At 37.4% G+C, this 19408-nt stretch overlaps 1 protein-coding gene across 4 annotated transcripts in view; it reads right to left on the bottom strand.

The window, feature by feature from the left end:
• Positions 1-5091, bottom strand: part of SPIRE1 (spire type actin nucleation factor 1) — a 267545-nt gene extending 262454 nt beyond the window's left edge. For 2 of the 4 annotated variants that reach the window (XM_045187678.3, XM_024580563.4), the window contains exon 1: positions 4531-5090. In XM_045187678.3, the coding sequence (XP_045043613.2) occupies positions 4531-4861 (331 nt within the window). In that variant the 5' untranslated portion in view covers positions 4862-5090. Of the gene's footprint in view, positions 1-4530 lie in introns of all 4 variants that reach the window. The other 2 variants (XM_045187677.3, XM_024580564.4) reach the window with 2 other exon arrangements.
• Between the last annotated feature and the right edge of the window lie 14317 nt (positions 5092-19408).

The raw sequence follows: 19408 nt of genomic DNA, 5'->3' as shown, positions 1-19408 counted from the left end.
CTATGAATATTTATGTTTATATCAACCGTGGAAACTTGAACACTGCTTGCACATGGGAGGAACTCAATGCATATTTTTAAAATTTAGTTAACCCTACATATTTGGACATATTGTTCAAATGGAGTAATTCTTACCTTTTTCTATAATTGATAAGGCATTTCACCAACCCCTAATGCCGTCACTCACCCTCAAACTCTACCATAAACACATGCACATATACCTCAAGTACTCCTTTCATTTAGTGATCAAGATGCAAATACTTAATAAATATGCCACATCAGAACAAAAATTTAATGTTTTTAAACATGTTTCCACTATTTCAACCTTCTCTAGAAATATTCTCTCCTTAAAATCAAATAGTATATTATTCTAAAACCATTTTTCCCAATTAGCATGAACCTGAGAAGCTTGACTGATCATACCCTCTTTTCAAATCCCAAACAAAGCCCGAATGTTCCCTATACCAAGGGACCCCTTTCTTTATTAGTATGCATGCAGGCTTTCATTGTTCCTCCCAGGAAAACCTGTCCCCAATCTTAAGATAACTTCAAACCAAGAGATGATCATAATTTTTACGATGTTCTTTACACATATAAAGCTAAAAGTACATCAAAAATTTTAAAACCAAAATCTGAGAAAAGTTATTTTTATCAGATGGGTATTTAAGGCCTAAGAGGCTGCTGAGACATGCAATGATTCTAAGCTCTAATACTACTGTAACAGTAATACTGAATTCTTTGTGGCATCCCAGAAAAAAAAAATACTAATCTTGTGAAGATCTGGAATACAACCTAAATTCCATTAATGACTACTTTCTGAAGAATGTGTGTACCAAACTGTGTTCTAATTGCCAGTATACTGATGACAAACAAGCAGTTGTATTTTAAGAGTCTGAATGTCTTTAACTCATTCGTAATGATGTAAAAGTGTAAACTTCACTTCTGTGAAAACCTGAATATAATACCCTTTTACCAAACAATAAGGCTGTATGACTAAGAGTACATAAACAATGGGGAAATAAAATTTTAAGTAAAGCTACCTCAGAAGAATCATAAGCCATCTTGATTGTAAGCAACAACATACCCCCGTCATCACAGAAACACTTCACAAAACATACTGTCTGTTGCAAATCCTAATGCATAATTTAATCCTTTTTACTCTTAAGATATCCCCTAAAGAACTAACTTTTCCTTTTTCTTTAATTTATGTCCTTAGACCTGTATCACACTGCTTTCATGGCCATGTTAGTATAGGGCTCTACACTGAATCTGAATGCTAAATAAAATTACTCATTCTTCATTGTTTTCTTCCAATATTGGTCTCATTTCCATGCCTCCCACACCTTTCATCTTTTTTCTATTTTTTTCTTATAATGTATTTCTAATGTCTTAAATTCAAACTGAATATGGATATTCTGGATGTATCAATAATGTTAAAAGTAAACAAGAACTAAAATCAATTACTACTACATTAATCTCAAAACAAGCCCAGAAACTATTTGAGGTACTATTTCTTTCTGTGGGATGAAATGGAGTTATGCTGCTGATAGTCATAAGAATCAATACTACTCATTCATTCAACTCAACAGCAGAGAGAGCAATTGGCAGCCAGCTGAAATATTCACTGGCTTGAGGATGACGGAGAGGATCCAGTTTCTCCACACTGAACACAATCCTGAGCACCACCCATCACGTGTCTGCTAGACCAGTGGTTTACAACAGGGGATTATTTTGCCACCAGGCACATTTGGCCTTGTCTGAAGAATGTTTTTATTGCTACGTTTAGAAAGGGGGGGGGGGGTAAATGGTTACTGGTATGTACTAGGTAGAGACAAGGGATTCTTCTAAACATCCTGTGCAGGCACAGGACAGCCCCTACAACAAAGAATTATTCAGTCAAAAATGTCAATAGTGCCAAGGCTGAGAAATCTTGACCTACCTATTTGTCCCAAACAGCTGGACCAGAGGCACAATGATGGTATGAAGGAACACAAGATTAGAGGACAGGAACTAAAACTTACTGAGTACCTGCTACATACCAAGCCATGTATTCATCACTGTATATATATCTTCTCATGGAAACCTCTATCCCATGAAGAACGTGATCTCATTTTCAAATGATAAGGCTGAACTCAAGGTCATTCAGCTAGGAAGGGGAGAAATCATGATCCCAACGCAAACTAAATCTGTTCCATTTCACAATATTACAAAGTATAGAGGTTTTGTTATAGAGGTCCAAAGACCTGGATTTGATTCAAAGAGGTAACAGTATGAATTTGAGCAAGTTAACCAATTTCCCTAAACCTCCATTTAGTAGATTAGTATGTAAAATATAAATGCTTTTGATTGCCAACAACATGTGATCAATCATGTTAAACACCTTATAATGAAAAAGAAAAGAATAGAGGTGTCACAATTACCATTTTTCCTTAAAAACAGAATTTATGCAAGTGTGCATAGGCCAAATAAAACAGTATTTTTAAGAATCAGGATCAAGTGTTCAGAAGATATTGTGCCTTCCATAGCCATGCAACTACTCTGAAATCCTAGGAGGAAATAAACTAATACAAACAATATTTTTGTATGAATATCTCAAATTTTAAATCAATCAACCCTAAAATGCTGAAGACTGTAACAACTTTGATCCGGTTCTTTCCACAATTGGTAACAGAGGTCATCAGGTGAACTAAGGAGGAAGAGGATGTATTACACAGCTATTATTGCTGGCGCAAAAAATAACTTACTATTCTCCCCATAAAGATAGTATATTACATTGAAGTCAACATATTTTCATTCATATTAATGATGCAAAAAAACTTTTTTTCAACATAAGGTTCTGATTAAAAAAAAACTACCACCAGAATCCAAGTCTTTGGCAACTAAACTACTAGTAAGTCCACAAACATAAATTAAACTACTCTCTTCAAGGATTAAGTTCAAAAGAAAATGTAAACTGGTTTTGTTCCTGAAATCACCACTACCAATACTGCATCTAGCAGCAGGCTGCACATCACCGCCTTCCCCTTGAAACACTAGATCTCAAGGGAAGGCTTTGCTCTATTTTATAAGTGTCTCTTTCCATACCGTATCAATACATTGTAAATAAATTATAACCACAAGTGTTCTGCACTAACATAAAGTCCAAGTCTCAATGTAATAAACACATCAAGTAAACTAAAAGGGGTTTACAAATTTCAAGAGAATCATAAAGACTTACTTTAAATAAAAATTATAAAATTTGTTTACCTAACATTAAAAATAGTAAGTGTTCTGGTGGAATTGAAAGAACTGACAACATAATCATCATCTTCCTTATTTAATCAACTTAGATGAGGATTGTCTTTATAAAATTTTTTATTCTTGTTTATTCTATTACAGGTGTCCCAATTTTTCGCCCTTTGCCTTTCCTCATTAAATGTCATTTTACAGATTAGTTCTGAATTACTTCTTTCGCCTTAAGTATTTTATTTTGACACTTAGCATCAACTTCCTAAAAGTGAAGATGGATTATTTTTGTTTTTAAGAATTGGCTCTCAAAAGACTGAATTAGATAAAAACTGGTAGGAGAAACCTATTATCAAACCCCCCACCATCAATAAATATGTGGGTAAGCCCCACCTATATGTTGATGTGTAGGTGATAATCTGGAAGAATTTACATTAGACAATGACCTAAAATCCATTTTACCTATTTATCTGATATCCTGACAACTTTTCATTTTACAAGCCTGTTTTTTCATCAAAACAAATTTCCATATACAGTTAACTTATAACTTTCACATACTATAAAAATCAGCATCCCCCAAAAGAGCATAATTCTCACGGCTCAGATTTCTTTATATTTGCAAACCGAAAGAATATTGTTGCCATTTTTTAAAAAATACTATTAGTTGGCCATTCCAAAAGGTTTAATTTTCCTGACACCAGAATTAACTATCCTTGACAAATTCTAACGTGAGTCTTTTACAGCATCTACCACATCACAAACACAACCACAAGTAAATAAGCACTCACAGCTTATCAAAGGGATATCAAGGCGTGGGCAACTGTCCTTCGACAGTCTGTATGTATGATCACCAGCACCCTCTGCAGGTCCGCGGCCTTGCAGGGGGGCGCAGGCCCAAGCACGCCTAGACCCAGTCGGTCACCCTCCTCACAGCCCCTTTGTGCCGCTGCCTACCCCCACCCTGTTCTCTGACCTACGTGGGTCCCAGCTCCGCCACAGTGTAAGCACTGCCCTCCCCGTGGGCTCCAGGCTTGGGTCTCCCGCGAGAAGTGGGGGGAAGGGGAGCCAGGGCGGGAAGGCCTGGCGCAAGTGGAGGGCAGGGAGGGGAAATGGGCTGCGGTGGGGGTCCTCCCGCGGGAGATGGGAGGTTCGGTGAAGGGCAGGACCTGGAAACCCCGCTTGAAAAATTAAACCGAGGTAGGGGCCCTCCCGTAGGATATGGGAGTTCGCCTGGCAGAAGGGCAGGGTCCCAGGACTGCGAGGGGAATACGAGATGGGAGCAGTGGTCCACCGGAGGACGCCTCACCAGCAGCGGGAGTGCGCTCTTCGGTGTCGCTGGCTGGGGCCGCCAGGGTGACGGCGCCGTCTCTCCAGACGCGGATCTGAGCGGCCGAGCGTACACGACGGCGAGGCTGGCTGCTGCTGGTAACAGCGGAGCGTAGGGAGCCGCAGCACTGGTAGCACACAGCCCACGCCTGCTCCTCGTTGATCGGCTGGTTGTAGAGCAGCAGGATCTCCTCCAGGCTCAGCTCGTCCTGCGAGCCCCCAGCGGCCTCCCCGGGCACCCGAGGTCCCTCTCCGTCGGCTGCCTCCGCCCGCAGCTCCCCGCCACCCACCGGGCTGGCCCGCTGAGCCATTCCGCAGGTCAGCGCAGCGCTCAGCTGCGGAGCCCTGTGCTGGCGTCTCTTCAGCTCCAGAGCATCGTCTTAGTGCGCCACCGCCACCGCCTCCTCATCCCCGGAACAGCCCCACCCCACACAGCCGTGCTGCCGAGGATAATCAGGATCAGGCAGGGAGCTAGGCGAGGACGTCTGCCCCAGTGAGCGGCGACGACAGTACGGGCTGGGCCACTGCCTCCAGTCCAGTGCCGCGATGACGTCTGCCAGCCCCGCCCCGCGCAGGCTGCGTGCTCTTTGCCGGGGATGCGGAGCCTCTTCTCCAGTGGTGCTCACCACCGGCAGTTAAGGCCTGCGTAGCGCTGTGGTGTTGACGGCATTCACGCGTCACCACCCAACAAAGCGGGGAGGTCCATGGCACTGAGTCCCCTCGGAGGTGGCGTGCTGAAAGTGTAATTAGGAATTCAAACCCAGCCTGGAGTGAATTCCTAAGAAAAGTAAAGTCTGTTAAACCTCCCGACCTCAGGCTATCCCAGCCCTCTGCAGGACCAGCCCAGGGCTTCCCGCTGAGTGCTGGTCCCAAGCGCCTCCCTTAAGCTTTGGGGCGATTTCTTCTGACCAGCCAGTTCCGTACTGCCCAGGCCTCGCTGCGTCCTCATCCCTGTACCTTGCTCTTTTGGGGGGATAGCTATCACCACCAACAAACCATATAATTTACTTCGATGTCTTGTTTATTGAATACCTTCTTCTCCACTCCCAACTTCAATCAATGTAAGCTCCATAAGGACAGGGGTTTTATGGGTTTTGCTTACTGACTTCATGGGATATAAGCATGTTGTAAATAATTTACAAACGTCAGTATCAGCCTCCTTCCAGATTCATTATGTCATGTTTGTACAACTCCTCACTAACATAATAACGTGTGCAATGACCAGTCATGATAGGCCAGTTAACCCAGTCTGTTCATACGATGTGGAAGTGAAATCACAGTGGTAAAATTGAACTGAGGGCAATTAGCCATGGAATAAAATACTCCCTGGGCTTGCTGAACTTAATTATGCAATAAAACATGCTTCTTAGGTAAAACAATCATTCGTTGATAGATGAGTTTAATTGCCAACAGTCCACTCTGAGGTAAGTCCTGTGTGAGAACCTTACAAAGTTGAAAGCATCAACCAAGTAAGAAATTTACTCAAAGTTGAGTACCAATAAATCTTTTAAAGACAGTTTTATGTGCAATACTAGATATAGCACACTCAACAATTGCATCTTGCAGTAGAAATTACAATGGTCTATTATTTATGCTTCTTAAGATATCACAATCTGTACAGCAGGACTTAGGAGAAGAAAGAAAAGCAAAAAGATATAAAAGAAGGGTAAGAAATTGAAAGAGGGAGAAAAAGGCTTCTCCCTGGGCACCTTATTATAATTTCACTGCAAGAGATACAAAACAACCCCTAAAGTAACATCACTTAGTTATGGATTCATAATACCATCTATAAAAATGCACTATCTATGAGTGCCGAAGCCCTGAGAAGAAAAGGTCTAATTCCATATATGATATAAATAGGAAGGATAGATCTAGGATAGATCTATAAAACCTTTGATTAAAAACATGGAAAAGCATCTCCCCAAATTGCTATTTAAAAAAATTAAATCCTGTGTGAACTTTGAAAATACAGAGCTTTAAAATAGTTTCAACAATGCAGAAAAACATTGAAATGGTCTGCTTTTATGGACAACACCACCATCTTCTGGTCTTATGAGATATTGCTGCCATGTTGCACTGATAACTACAGCCAAATATGAATTACATTTTTGTCCTTACCTTATCCCTCAAAAGACAAGTTCAAAAAATTAATCAACAAGTATCCATGAGACAGTCACTTGCTACACCTGGCATAGGGCAAAAAATAAATCTCCAAGTAAAGATAACAGTGAAGGGTCTTCCCAAAGTGTATTTATACGTTTGTAAAAACTATCACTTATTGGGATGAGCACTTCACAAGGTATATATGTCTAATCACTATTTTGTACACCTGAAACTAATATTGTATGTTCAACAATAACTGAAAAAGAAAAAATATCAGGAAGGAAAGAAACCCTTTATTCTTTAAAACAAATTCACAACAGCAGAATGTTTTTCCTTAAGTAAATTTCTTGCCTTTGTGAGCTTACATGGCATTAGGTGGAGGCAAGATTACAGATAGAATATTGTTTGATGTTCCTTCTGTATGCAGGAAAAAAAAGGTAAATCTTAAAAATCCTAGCTACCTTCTATTAAAAATGTAGTCATTATATAACCTTAATACTTGATGCGTTTTGGTACAAAGACAGCATAATTCTAGTAATTTTTGTATGATTATCATAACTCTTTGAAATTTTAATAAATCCCATTATCCACCATTACAGGACTCTTAGAACGTAACTGCTGACAACTCAGAGGCTATCAGAAATTGATATATTTTTCAGGGGGTTCAAGTAATACTGTGGAATAACTTGGCACCTTTCCATTTTCTCATTTTCAATTCAAAGATTCAGATATCTTTATGTATAGTATATTTTGCCCCAATTTCTGTCATAGATTTTATTTTTTTATTCTGTGGCATCATCATTTTTAATAATTGTTCTATATAGTTAAAATGTCTGAACAATTCAAATCAACATTTAAATATCTTTTTCAAAGTGCTGTGAGATCTATGAAAAATGGTGGCATGCGTTACTCTGAATATGATTTTAGTTTTCATTGATTTTGTTGTACTTATTTAAAACAATAGAATCCTTAAATTTTTTTTCTTATATTTACTTGTCATTTTTGCAGAATAAATGTACTTCATGCTTCATACTCTGGACGTGCTGGCTGAGCTGCTCTGAGTCTTTCGGGGAGCATGACCTTCAGGGAACACAATCTGCCTATGCAGCCCAAGCTTATCCCAGACACTCCCAGACAATTGCTCCTAAGAGGCACATTCACCTAGAAAAGTGCACCAAAAAGGAAAAAAATAGAACAGCATATTTTTTCAGTGTCATAACCTAAATTTTCATTGCCCACAATTATAATACCTTGTAATTTTATAGTCATATTTTATGCTTTCAAAGTGCTTTCCTCGGTTATACAACTTGAAAGTCAGATATTATTACCCCTATCTTACAAATTATAAAATGCAGGACTAGTAACTGAAGTATGACTGCAATCCAGGACTCTGACCCGCTCAGTCCATTCTGCTATATTACAATGCCTCTCCAAACTTGCACAGAGCAAGAAAAAAGTCCTTACACTTCATCCTTCAGCCCACTAAACAAGAGTGTATGACAAGCAGAGGCTTTAAAATTTGCATATACCAATATGATTGATTAAACCTTTCATATTTTAAACACTTTAAATAAATGATGTGATGCCCCATATCCCTCCATTGGTCATTGTGCATTCACCGGCATTTAAGTTTCATGAGAGCAGTCATCTCCTCATCAAGGCATTGTAAATGACCACTCCTCTAATGCTAATTCCACCAACAATCCTAAATGCAATTTGAAATTCATCTCTTAAAATTTTGGTAATCAAATTGAATATTAACTTAAAAATCTTTAAAATTAGTCATGAAAACTAGCATGTGACCTTATATGCAGAATGTGAAGGACATAGGCCAGATAAGAACACAAAAAAATGGGTTTCCTCTGGCCTATAAACTTTTCTTTCCTATAGCAAAGATACATTTACTGGAAAACACATGAAAAATAACCGTTGATGGCCCTGGCTGGTACGGCTCAGTGGATTGAGCACTGGCCTGTGAACCAAAGAGTTGCTCTCTGGTTAGATTCCCAGTCAGGACACATGACTGGGTTGCAGGTCAGGTCCCCTGATGTTTCTGTCCCCCTCTTTTTCCCTCTCTCTCTAAGAATAAATAGATAAATTAATCTTATTTAATCATAAATAAAATAAAAAATAACCATTAATGCCCTTTTGCTAAATTGTATCCTAAGCCAGTATTTTTCACAACATTTTCATTCCATAACATTTAATTTTATAAACTTACCTATCCTCTCTTGATGAGATCAAGTTACATACCCACGTATAAAATTTAAGGAAAAGTTAGAGGAACAAGGTAAAGTATATGAACAGTGTACTTATGAGGGACTCTGGAAAGTACTAGGCCAAACAATAGTCATTTTTCACCTTAATGTGATTCTCCTTTGAAACAATTATTTTTAAACCAACAAGGAGAGATGGTATTTTGATTCTGAATGTAAGTGGAATTATTAGTTTCAATCAGTTAAGAAGATTCAATTTGGAAAAGACTTCATATGGACCTAAATTTTAGGCCAAGACACTATTTTACACTTACAGAAATTTGGGTCTGCCGAGGTTAAGGGACTTAACCTAAATTACTGCTCATTGCCAAAAGGAATTCAAATATACTTCCTATAACATGAGCTTTACAGGTTCTTTTTTAAAGCCATATATTACCTAATTCTTATGAGATTTTAAAAGTTAGAACAAGCAGTAGCTTATTAATTCCAATCGGAAACAGAAAACAATATGAGGCACTAATATATCTTTGATAGCAAAATTTTGATGTTTGACAATATACTTTAAAAAGGTGGGACAACTGTAACTTAACAATAAATAAAAAAGAAAATATAGAATTCTCAGTAAAACTCTTATGTAACCAGAGTTTTGGGTGTGTAAATTAAAGAAAAATAATCCATTTTCAGACTTGAACTCATATTTTGTTGATGAAACAAAGTTAAAGTATTTTTTCACACCTTCATTATTTAATTTTGAGTGACCGTTATTCAAAAAAATGTGACTCCTTCTTGTTGCTCAGAAAGGGTTGTCTTTTTTTCCCTACTGTACAAGTAGAAGTCTGGAGATGCTCTTGGCTCTAGTATTCTCCTCTGACTCTGTGAAAGGCTCATTTCTTTTCCAAGGTGAACATGTAACCGACACAAAATATAGCTTACCTTTTAATTCAATTAAATAAGCAATGAATTAAGCATCTTCTAGTTATCCTTTAAGCCTTGCATTGGTAATTTTTATGGAAGGGTATAGATAGGGCTCTACTCCTTATCTTTTAGTTGTGCTTTTCCCTCAGTTTTCCCAAAACTGTTCTGTTAACCCAAATTCCTGTGTCCTCTTGATCCTTTCTCAGTAGTCACTAATGGAACACAATGTCTTTCTCTCATTTGCTCTGCATGTTCATTCCTCTCAGGAACTGGAAGTGTAAGTCTTGCTCCTACTTTCTGCCTAGGAATCCTAATCCTTTTTAAGAGATGTTGGAAAAAAAAATTGACATTGAAATTCATAAAAACATGACTCCCAGATCTCAACCTAAAGCTCCAAGACTCTATTTTAAACAAACTTCCTAACACTATTCTTTAATAGTATTAAAATTATTCCCAGGATCCCAGATAGCGGAAGCTGTAAGTTAAAACTACACTAACCTCCTCCCAGGACTAATCTGGAAATACAACTAAATTGTAGAGAAATCATCTTGAATAACCAATTGAAAAGTAGCTGGAGAGAAGCCTTACAACTACAGACAGACAGAATAAAACAGTTCAGCACAATGTGACTGGTAGGGAGTGTGGAGGAGATGCAAAAGGGCTGGCTGGGCTCCCATGGGTGGCAGCTGAAGTGCCTGAGGGATATTTCAGTGGCCAAGGGGTTGTTCCTGAGAAGTATGGCATCCAAACCCCAAGCTGGGCTCCTCAGCATACAGCACCAGAGCCATAAAGGAACCCAGGTAACATCCAGCTTTGAAACGCAGCAGGGGCTCTGTCTGCCGGGAAGAGACAGCTAGAGATGCAGAAAGCCTTTTAAAGGTCCAACACACAAAATTTCGTTTACAGCCACTTACCCTGAGTGCTGACAAAGGGAAGACAGAGTGGACTAGAGACACTTGAGGAGAGTCTGGGATTGGTGGCTCTGGGGAGAGAACTAAGGGAACAGCCACCAGGATCCCTATGCTGAGTCATTCTCCAGACTGGAGGAGCCATCTCTCTCAGGTAGAGCACTCCTCTCTGAATGGCATCAGCCTGAGGGGAAGCAATAGCCTACTCAAAGGAATAATTCTGCCCCACCCTATGGTGCTTAATCCAGATTTCACATTACAGATAGATTAGATTAACAGCTGATCAGTTTAATGGCTGATTACTTTAACAAGTAAGTTGGAAATTAAAAAGAAGCAGCCAAAATGGGAAGACAAAGAAATACACTGCAAATGAAAGAATGAGAGAATTTTCCAAAAGAATTAGATGAAATGGAAGTAAGCAACTCATCAGATATTTAGAGTAATGATTATAAGGACACTCAACAGCAACAAAAAAGACATAGAAATCATAAAGTATAAGAAACAAAAAATGCAATATCTGAGATAAATAATATACTGGAAGGAATAAACAGTAGGCTAGATGAAGCAGAGGATCAAACCAATATTTTGGGAGCAAGGTAGAAAAAAACAGGCAGAGCAGCAAAAAGTAAAAAGAATTTTAAAAAATGAGAGTTTAAGAAACAACTTAGCATGAAATATAACAACATCTGCATCATGGGAATGTCAGAAGGAGAAGAGAGAGAGCCTATCTGAAGAAATAATAACTGTAAACTTCCCTAATCTGGTGAAGGAAAAAGTTACACAAGTCCAGGAAGCTCAGAGAGTCCCAAACAAGTTGGATCCAAAGAGGCCCACAACCAGGACACATCATAATTAAAATGACAAGGCTTAAAGATAAGGAGAGAATCATAACAGCCACAAGAGAAAAGCAGGTAGTTACCTACAAGGAAGCACCCATTAGACTGCCATCTGATTACTTATCAGAAACACTTCAGGCCAAAAGGGAGCAGCGTGAAATATTCAAGATGATGAAAAGGACCTACAACCAAGGCTACTTTACCTAGCAAGGCTATCATTTAAAACTGAAGAAGAAATAAGGAGTTTCCCAGACAAGAAAAAGCTACAGGAATTTGTTAACACCAAAACAATAGTGCAACAAATGTTAAAGGGCTTGCTTTAAGAAGAAGAGAAAGGAAAAAAAAAAAGAGGAATATAGTCTAACAATAAAATGGCACCACATATGTACTATCAAATAATCACCTTATATGTAAATGGCTTAAATGCTCCAACCAAAAGACATGCATAGGGTAGCTGAATGGATAAGTAAGTAAGAACCATATATATGCTGCCCCTAAGGGACCCATCTCAGATCAAAAGGAACACACAGACAAAAGTAGAGGGGTGGTAAAACATATCTCATGCAAATGGAAAAGAAAAAAAAGCCATGGTAGTAATACCTATTTCTGACAAAATAGACTTTAAAGCCAAGGCTATAGTAAGAATCAAACGATACTATATAATGATAAAGGGAACAATCCAACAAGAGGATATAACCCTAGTAAACATTTACACATCCAACATAGGAGCACCTAAGTAAGTTAATGCAAATATTGATGGACATAAAAGGAGAGACCGACAGAAATACAGTCATAGTTGGGGATTTTAACACCCCATTGACTTTAATGGATAGATCTTCCAGGCAGAAAATCAACAAGGAGATTGCGGCTTTAAATAACATACTAGATCAAATGGATTTAATCAATATCTTCCGAGTAATCCACCCCAAAGCAGCAGAAGATAGACCACATGCTAGGACACAAAACAAGTCTCAATAAATTTAAAAAATCTGAAATCATATCAAGCATCTCCTCTGACCACAAAGCTGGGAACCTAGAAATTAATCACAAGAACACTGAAGAACATGCAAAGACAAGGAAGCTAAATAACGTTATTAAACAATGAATGGGTCAACAATGAGATCAAGGCAGAAATCAAAGATACTTTGAAACAAATGAAAATGACACAACAACCCAGAATATGTGAGACATTGGGAAAACAATCCTAAGAAGGAAACTAATAGCATTTCAGGCCTATCACAGAAAGAAAAAAAAGAAACAGCTCAAATAAACAATCTAACTTCACACTTAAAGGAACTTAAAAGGAACAACAAACAAAGGCCAATGTGAGCAAAAGGAAGGAAATAATTAAGATCAGGACAGAAATAAATGAAATAGAGTCTAAAAAAATAATAAAAAGATCAATGAATCCAAGAGCTGGTTCCTTGAAAAGATAAATGATCTGGACAAACTTTTAACCAGGCTCATGAAGAAAAAAAGAGAAAGGTCCCAAATAAATAAAATCAGAAATGAAAAGGAGAAATAACAACTGACACCAAATACATAGGATTGTAAGAAAATCTTATGAACAATTATATGCCAACAAACTGGACAACCTGCAAGAAATGGATAGATTCCTGGAAACATACAATCTTCCAAAAAATAAATCAGGAAGAATCAGAGAATCTGAACAGGCAGATTACACCTAGTGAAATTGAAGCAGTAAGCAAACAACTCCCAACAAACAAAAGCACTGGAGCAGATGGCTTCACAGGTGAATTTTACCAAACATTCTGAAAAGAACTAACACCTCTCCTCAAATTACTTCATAAAATTCAAGAGGAGGGAAGCCTCCCAAACTCATTTTACAAGGCCAGTATTATCCTAATCCCAAAACCAGATAAAGAAACTACAAAGGAAGAAAATTATAGGTCAATATCCCTGATGAACTTAGATGCTAAATACCTCAACAAAATATTAGCAAACCAAATACAGAAATGCATCAGGAAGATCATACACCATGATCAAGTGGGATTTGTCTGGGAATGCAAGGATGGTACAACATTCACAAATTAATAAATGTGATTTCTCACATAAACAAAATGAAGCATAAAATCCACATGATTATTTCAGTAGATGCAGAAAAGGCTTTTGATAAAATCCTGCATCCATTTATGATAAAAACTCTCAGCAAAGTGGGAATAGAGGGAACACATCTAAACAAAATAAAGGGCACCATACTCAAGGGGCAAAAACTAAAAGCATTCCCCTGAAAATTGGGAGCAAGATGGGAATGTCCGCTTTAACCTCTCTTATTCAACATAGTACTGGAAGTCCTAACCACAGCAATCAGATAGGGGAAGAAACAGAAGGCATCCAAATTGGAAAGGAAGAAGTAAAACTGTCTTTATTTGCAGATGGCATGATACTATACAAGGAGAACCCCAAAGATTCCACCAAGAAACTACTAAAACTGATAAATGAATTCAGCAAAGTAGCAGGACATAAAATTAATATTTAGAAGTCAATTGCATTTTTATATGCCAATAACAAACTAACAGAAAGGGAAATTAAGAAAACCATCCCATTCACTATAGCTACAAAAAGAAAAAAAATAACGAGGAATAAACCTAACCAAGAATGTAAAAGATCTATATATGGAAAATTATAAGACACTGAAGAGAGAAAATAAAGAAGATACAAATAAATGGAAGTACATACCATTTTCATGGATAGGATGAATTAACATCATTAAAATTTACATACTATCCAAAGCAATCTTTAGGTTCAACTCAATTCCTATCAGGATTCCAATTACATAGTCACAGAACTAGAACAAATATTACAAAAATTTATATGGAACCACAAAAGGCCCTGCATAGCAATAGCCATCTTGAAAAAGAATGAAATTGGAGGAATCACACTATGTAATATCAAACTATACTGCAAGGCCATAGTTATCAAAACAGTCTGGTACTGGTATAAAAACAATCACATAGATCAATGGAATAGAATAAAGAGCCCAGAAATAAACCCACATCTTTATAGTCAATTAATATTCAACAGAGGAAGCAAGCACATCCAAAGGGCTAAAGATAGCTTTTTCAATAAATGGTATTGGGAAATATGGACAGATACATAAAGAAAAATGAAACTAGACCACATTCTTACACCACACACAAGAATACATTTAAAATGGATCAAAGACTTAAATGTTAGACCCGAAACCATGAAAATCCTCAAAGAAAACATAGGCAGCAAAGTCTCAGACATTGCTTATAGAAATTTTCTATTGGGTATATCTCCCTAGGCAAGGGAAACAAAAAATAAATAAATAAACAAACAAATGGGACTTCATCAAACTAAAAAGTTTTTGTATAGCAAAGGAAATCGTCAACAAAATAAGAAGACAACCCACAGAATGGGAGAACATATTCACCAATACATCTGTTAATATCCAAAGTTCATAAAATACTAAACAAAACTCAACACCCCCCCCAAAAAAAAACAATTAAAAAATGGGCAAAGGACCTGAACAGACACCTCTCCAAAGAGGACATACAGAGGGCCAATAGACATATGAAAAGATGCTCAACGTCACTAATTATCAGATAAATGTAAATAAAAACCACAATGAGATACCATCTCACATCTATCAGAATGACTATCATCAAATAAATAAAGAAAACAAGTGCTGGTGAGCATGTGGAGAAAGGGGAAACTTTTGCACCATTGGTGGGAATGCAGACTGGTGCAGCCACTGCGCAAAGCAGTATGGAGATACCTCAGATAATTAAAAATGGATCTGCCTTTAACCTAACAGTCCCACTTCTGGGAATATATCCAAAGGAACTCTAAAACACTATGTTCCCCTATGTTCATAAGCACCCCTATGTTCATTGCAGCATTATTTACAATCGCCAAGGTATGGAAGCAGCCCGATTGTCCATCAATAGATGAATGGATAAAACAACTATGGGACATTTACACAAGGAATTCTTCTTGGCCGTAAAAAAGGAGAAAATTTAACCCTTTGCAACAGTATGGATGGACCTAGAAAAAATTATGCTAAGTGAAATAAGCCAGTCTGAGAAAGACAAATACCGTATGATTTCACTCTTATGTGGAATCTAACAAAAAAGCTGAACTAATAGCAAATCAGATAGACTCATAGATGGAGAACAGATGACAGCTGGGGTGAAGGGGTTAGGGGATAGAGGGATTGAGCAAAAAGGAAAAAGGACTCATTGACATGGACAACGGTGTGGTGACTGCTGGGGGGAAGGAGGTATAAAGGGACTGAATGGTAATGGAAAAAATATAATAAAATATTGTATATTTAAAAAAACGATTCCCTTACAAGATTTGATAAGTAATGGTCAAAGTGCCAGCCTGCAAATCAAACGGTCACCAGTTCAATTCCCAGTCAGGGCACATGCCTGGATTGCCAGCCGGTTTCACAATGCAGCCGGGGGAGGGGGGCGGGGGGGGGCGGGGAGTGGCACATGAGGGGGCAACCACACATTGATGTTTCTCTCCCTCTCTTTCTCCCTCCTTCCCCTCTCTAAAAATAAACAGATAAAATCTAAATAAGGAAATTCAAATGAAATTGCAAAGGACCCAGAATAGCCAAAATAATCTTGAAAAATAACAAAGTTGGAGGACTCTTACACTTCCCAATTTCAAAACTTACTACAAAACAGTGATAATGAAAACATGTAGTACTGGCATAATAGAATAGACTGGCATAATAGGAATAGAATCAAGAGTCCAGAAATAAACCATACATCTATTGCATAATGATTTTTGACAAGGATGATAAGACCGTTCAACAGGGGATAAATTTGTCTTTCCAACAAATGGTGCTAGGACAACTGGATATTCATATGCAAAAGAATAAAGTTGGATCCTTACCTCACAACATATATAAAAATTAAGTGAAAGTGGATCAAAGATTTGAGAGTAAGAGCTAGAACTATAAAACTTATAGGAAAAAAATAGGGGTAAATAAATCTTGACCTTAGATTTGGCAATGAATTGTTAGATATGACAACAAAATCAAGAGCAACACAAGAAAAAAATAGATACATTGAGTTTTATAAAAATTAAAAACTTTAGTACTTCACAGGACACAATCAAAAAAGTAAAGACAACCCACAGAATAGAAAATATGCCCTGGCTGGTGTGGCTCGGTGCATTGAGCATTAGCCTGTGAACCAAAGGGTCACTGGTTTGATTCACAATCAGGGCACATGCCTGGGTTGCAGGCCAGGTCCCCAGTAGGGGACACTCAAAAGGCACTTTGATGTTTCTCTCCCTCTCTTTCTCCCCTTCTTCCCCTCTCTAAAAATTAAATAAATAAAATATTTTTTAAAAATAGAAAATATTTACCAATCACGTATCTTATACAGGATTTGTACCTAGAATATATAAACAGAGTCCAGCAGAGTGGCGCAGGGGAAGCATGCTGGGCCTATAACCCAGAGGCCGATGGATAGAATATAGAAAGAACTCTTACAACTGAATAAAAGACAAATTACCCAATTAAAAAATGGGCAAAGAATCCATATAGACCTTTCTCCAAAGCAAGATATACAAATGGTCAAAAATCATACGAAAAGATGCCAAACAAAATTAGTAACCAGGAAAATGCAAATAAAAACCACAATGAAATACCTCTTTATACCCACTAGGGTGGCTAGGATAAAAAAGTTATATAATTATAGGTGTTAACAAGAGTGGAGAAATCAGAACCCTCATACACCAGAGGTGAGATTGAAAAATGGTGCCGCTGCTTTGGATAACTATTTGGCAGTTCACCGAAATGTTGAATATAGTTACCATATGATCCAGCAAATCATCTCCTAGGTACATAAATATACCCATGGAAAATGAAAACATGTGCCGACATAAAACCTAGTACACTGAATGCTTTTAGCAGCATTGTTCATAACAGTCAAAAGGTGGAAACAAACAAAATGTTTATTGACTGACAAATGGATAAACACATATGGTATCCATGCAATGAAATTATTTGCCCACACAAAGGAACTAGTAATACATGTTAAAACATGGATGAACCTTAAAGATATTATGCTAATTGAAAAAAGCCAGACACCAAATACCACATATGATTCCATTCATATGAAATTCTAGAATAAGGAAATCTATATAGAAGGTAAATTAGTAGTTGCTCAGAGGTTTGGGTGGTAGGAGTAGGGGTTAGAGAATGGGGAAGATAGAATAATCACTAAAGGGTACAGGATTTCTTTTTGAGGTGATGGAAAATATTCTAAAAAACTGGTGATGGTTGCATATCTCTGTTTATAGTACAAACCACTGAACTGTGTACTTTAGGTTGGTTGATTTTTTGGTATGCAAATGGTCTCAGTAAAGCTATTAAAAATTTTTTAAACGAAAAATCTGTTTGCTTTTGCTCAAATTGAATAGATTTTTGTAACCTCTGGCAATTAACTACTTTTGTTTTACCATTGTTCCCATTCCCTCAACGTACATTTTGGCAAAGAAAAGATTTTGTAAAAGTTAAATAACTGACCAGTTATAACTCATTTGTAAATAAATGGATTTCAGAATTAATTCTCAGAATACAGACTGCATATGACTCAAATATTTTCTAGATGCTATTAGTGAGCACTATCCAAGTACCTCAGTCATTTCCTGAATCTTTACCCAAACAAATGGTAGAATTTGACATGCCTTTATATAATTGACATACCACAAGGAATATCAGGCAGCTCAATGCCTCTCAGGGCCTCGGGTTCCCTAGATCATCCTCCCTATAAAGTGATCCTGGCCTCATCTGTCAGTGACTTGATACCCTATATATTATTGTAATTTTTTTTTTTTTAGGTTATGTGATAGGTACCATAAAAGACAGATGCCTTCCATATTCCTCCCGGGCAGAACCACTAATATGAGCAATGAAAAACTGGATTGGAATGATGGCTTGCTAAGAGTGAGCAGCACCTCTTTCTTTTTTCCCCTAAATGGAGGAGATAGCACTATTGGCATCAAAATTTTTCCATACTATATGCTGGATGATCACACCCAGTAATACCATCCTCACAGAGAGAAAAACCTATATTTGTGCACACCGAAGTACAGCAAAAAAAAAAGGTAAACATGTAAACTCAGTCAAAACCTAGTTCTAGAACTAATCTGCTACTAGGTATGTATCCTTGGACAGGAAACTGAACTTCTCTATAACTCAGGTGGACTAGAAGACCTAAGATTCCTATCAAGTCCTAAACCCTGTAATCCCAGACCATAAAATATTAAATCACATGTAAAAAGAGTATAAATATAAAGGTAGTTAAAATGCTACCTTTTGATCAGACTAGCTACCTTCAAAAACACTAGGAAACATCTGTTTTGGACTATTAGTACAAGTCCAAATTCAGTAGAATCAGAGAAAGCTTTTATTTCATAGGAATGTATGTGAACTATCTACCAGCTGAAATAACCTCCTCTCGTTTCCTTATAATATGCATGACTATTTCAACACTGGTGTCTAGTAGTTAATTCACAAACCAGTTTTATAAATCAAATGTACTTACAATGACCATGCCAACCAAATCTCAGAAGAAAATATTATACTTTCAATACTTACATTTAATGCATTTATTATAACTTGTGTTTTAAATGTAGAATATACTATATAAACAGTATGTTAAGGTTCTTCAAAATTGGATGGCTTCTAGTTTATATGTTTGACTACTTTAAGATTTTATATAGGCTTTGGCCAATCTGTTTCTTAACTACCAACAGCTGGAAAGCAATGCTAATTTCAATGGTATAAAAAAGTTAAGTGCATGTTAAAAACATCATTCACTTACTAAACTTACCTACTTAAGTATAAAATTATTTGAGAGTGAAAGAAA

This window comes from Desmodus rotundus, chromosome 10 (genome assembly GCF_022682495.2).
Source record: "Desmodus rotundus isolate HL8 chromosome 10, HLdesRot8A.1, whole genome shotgun sequence".
NCBI classification, from domain to species: Eukaryota; Metazoa; Chordata; class Mammalia; order Chiroptera; family Phyllostomidae; genus Desmodus; species Desmodus rotundus.
This window is presented reverse-complemented; position numbering and strand designations above follow the sequence as displayed.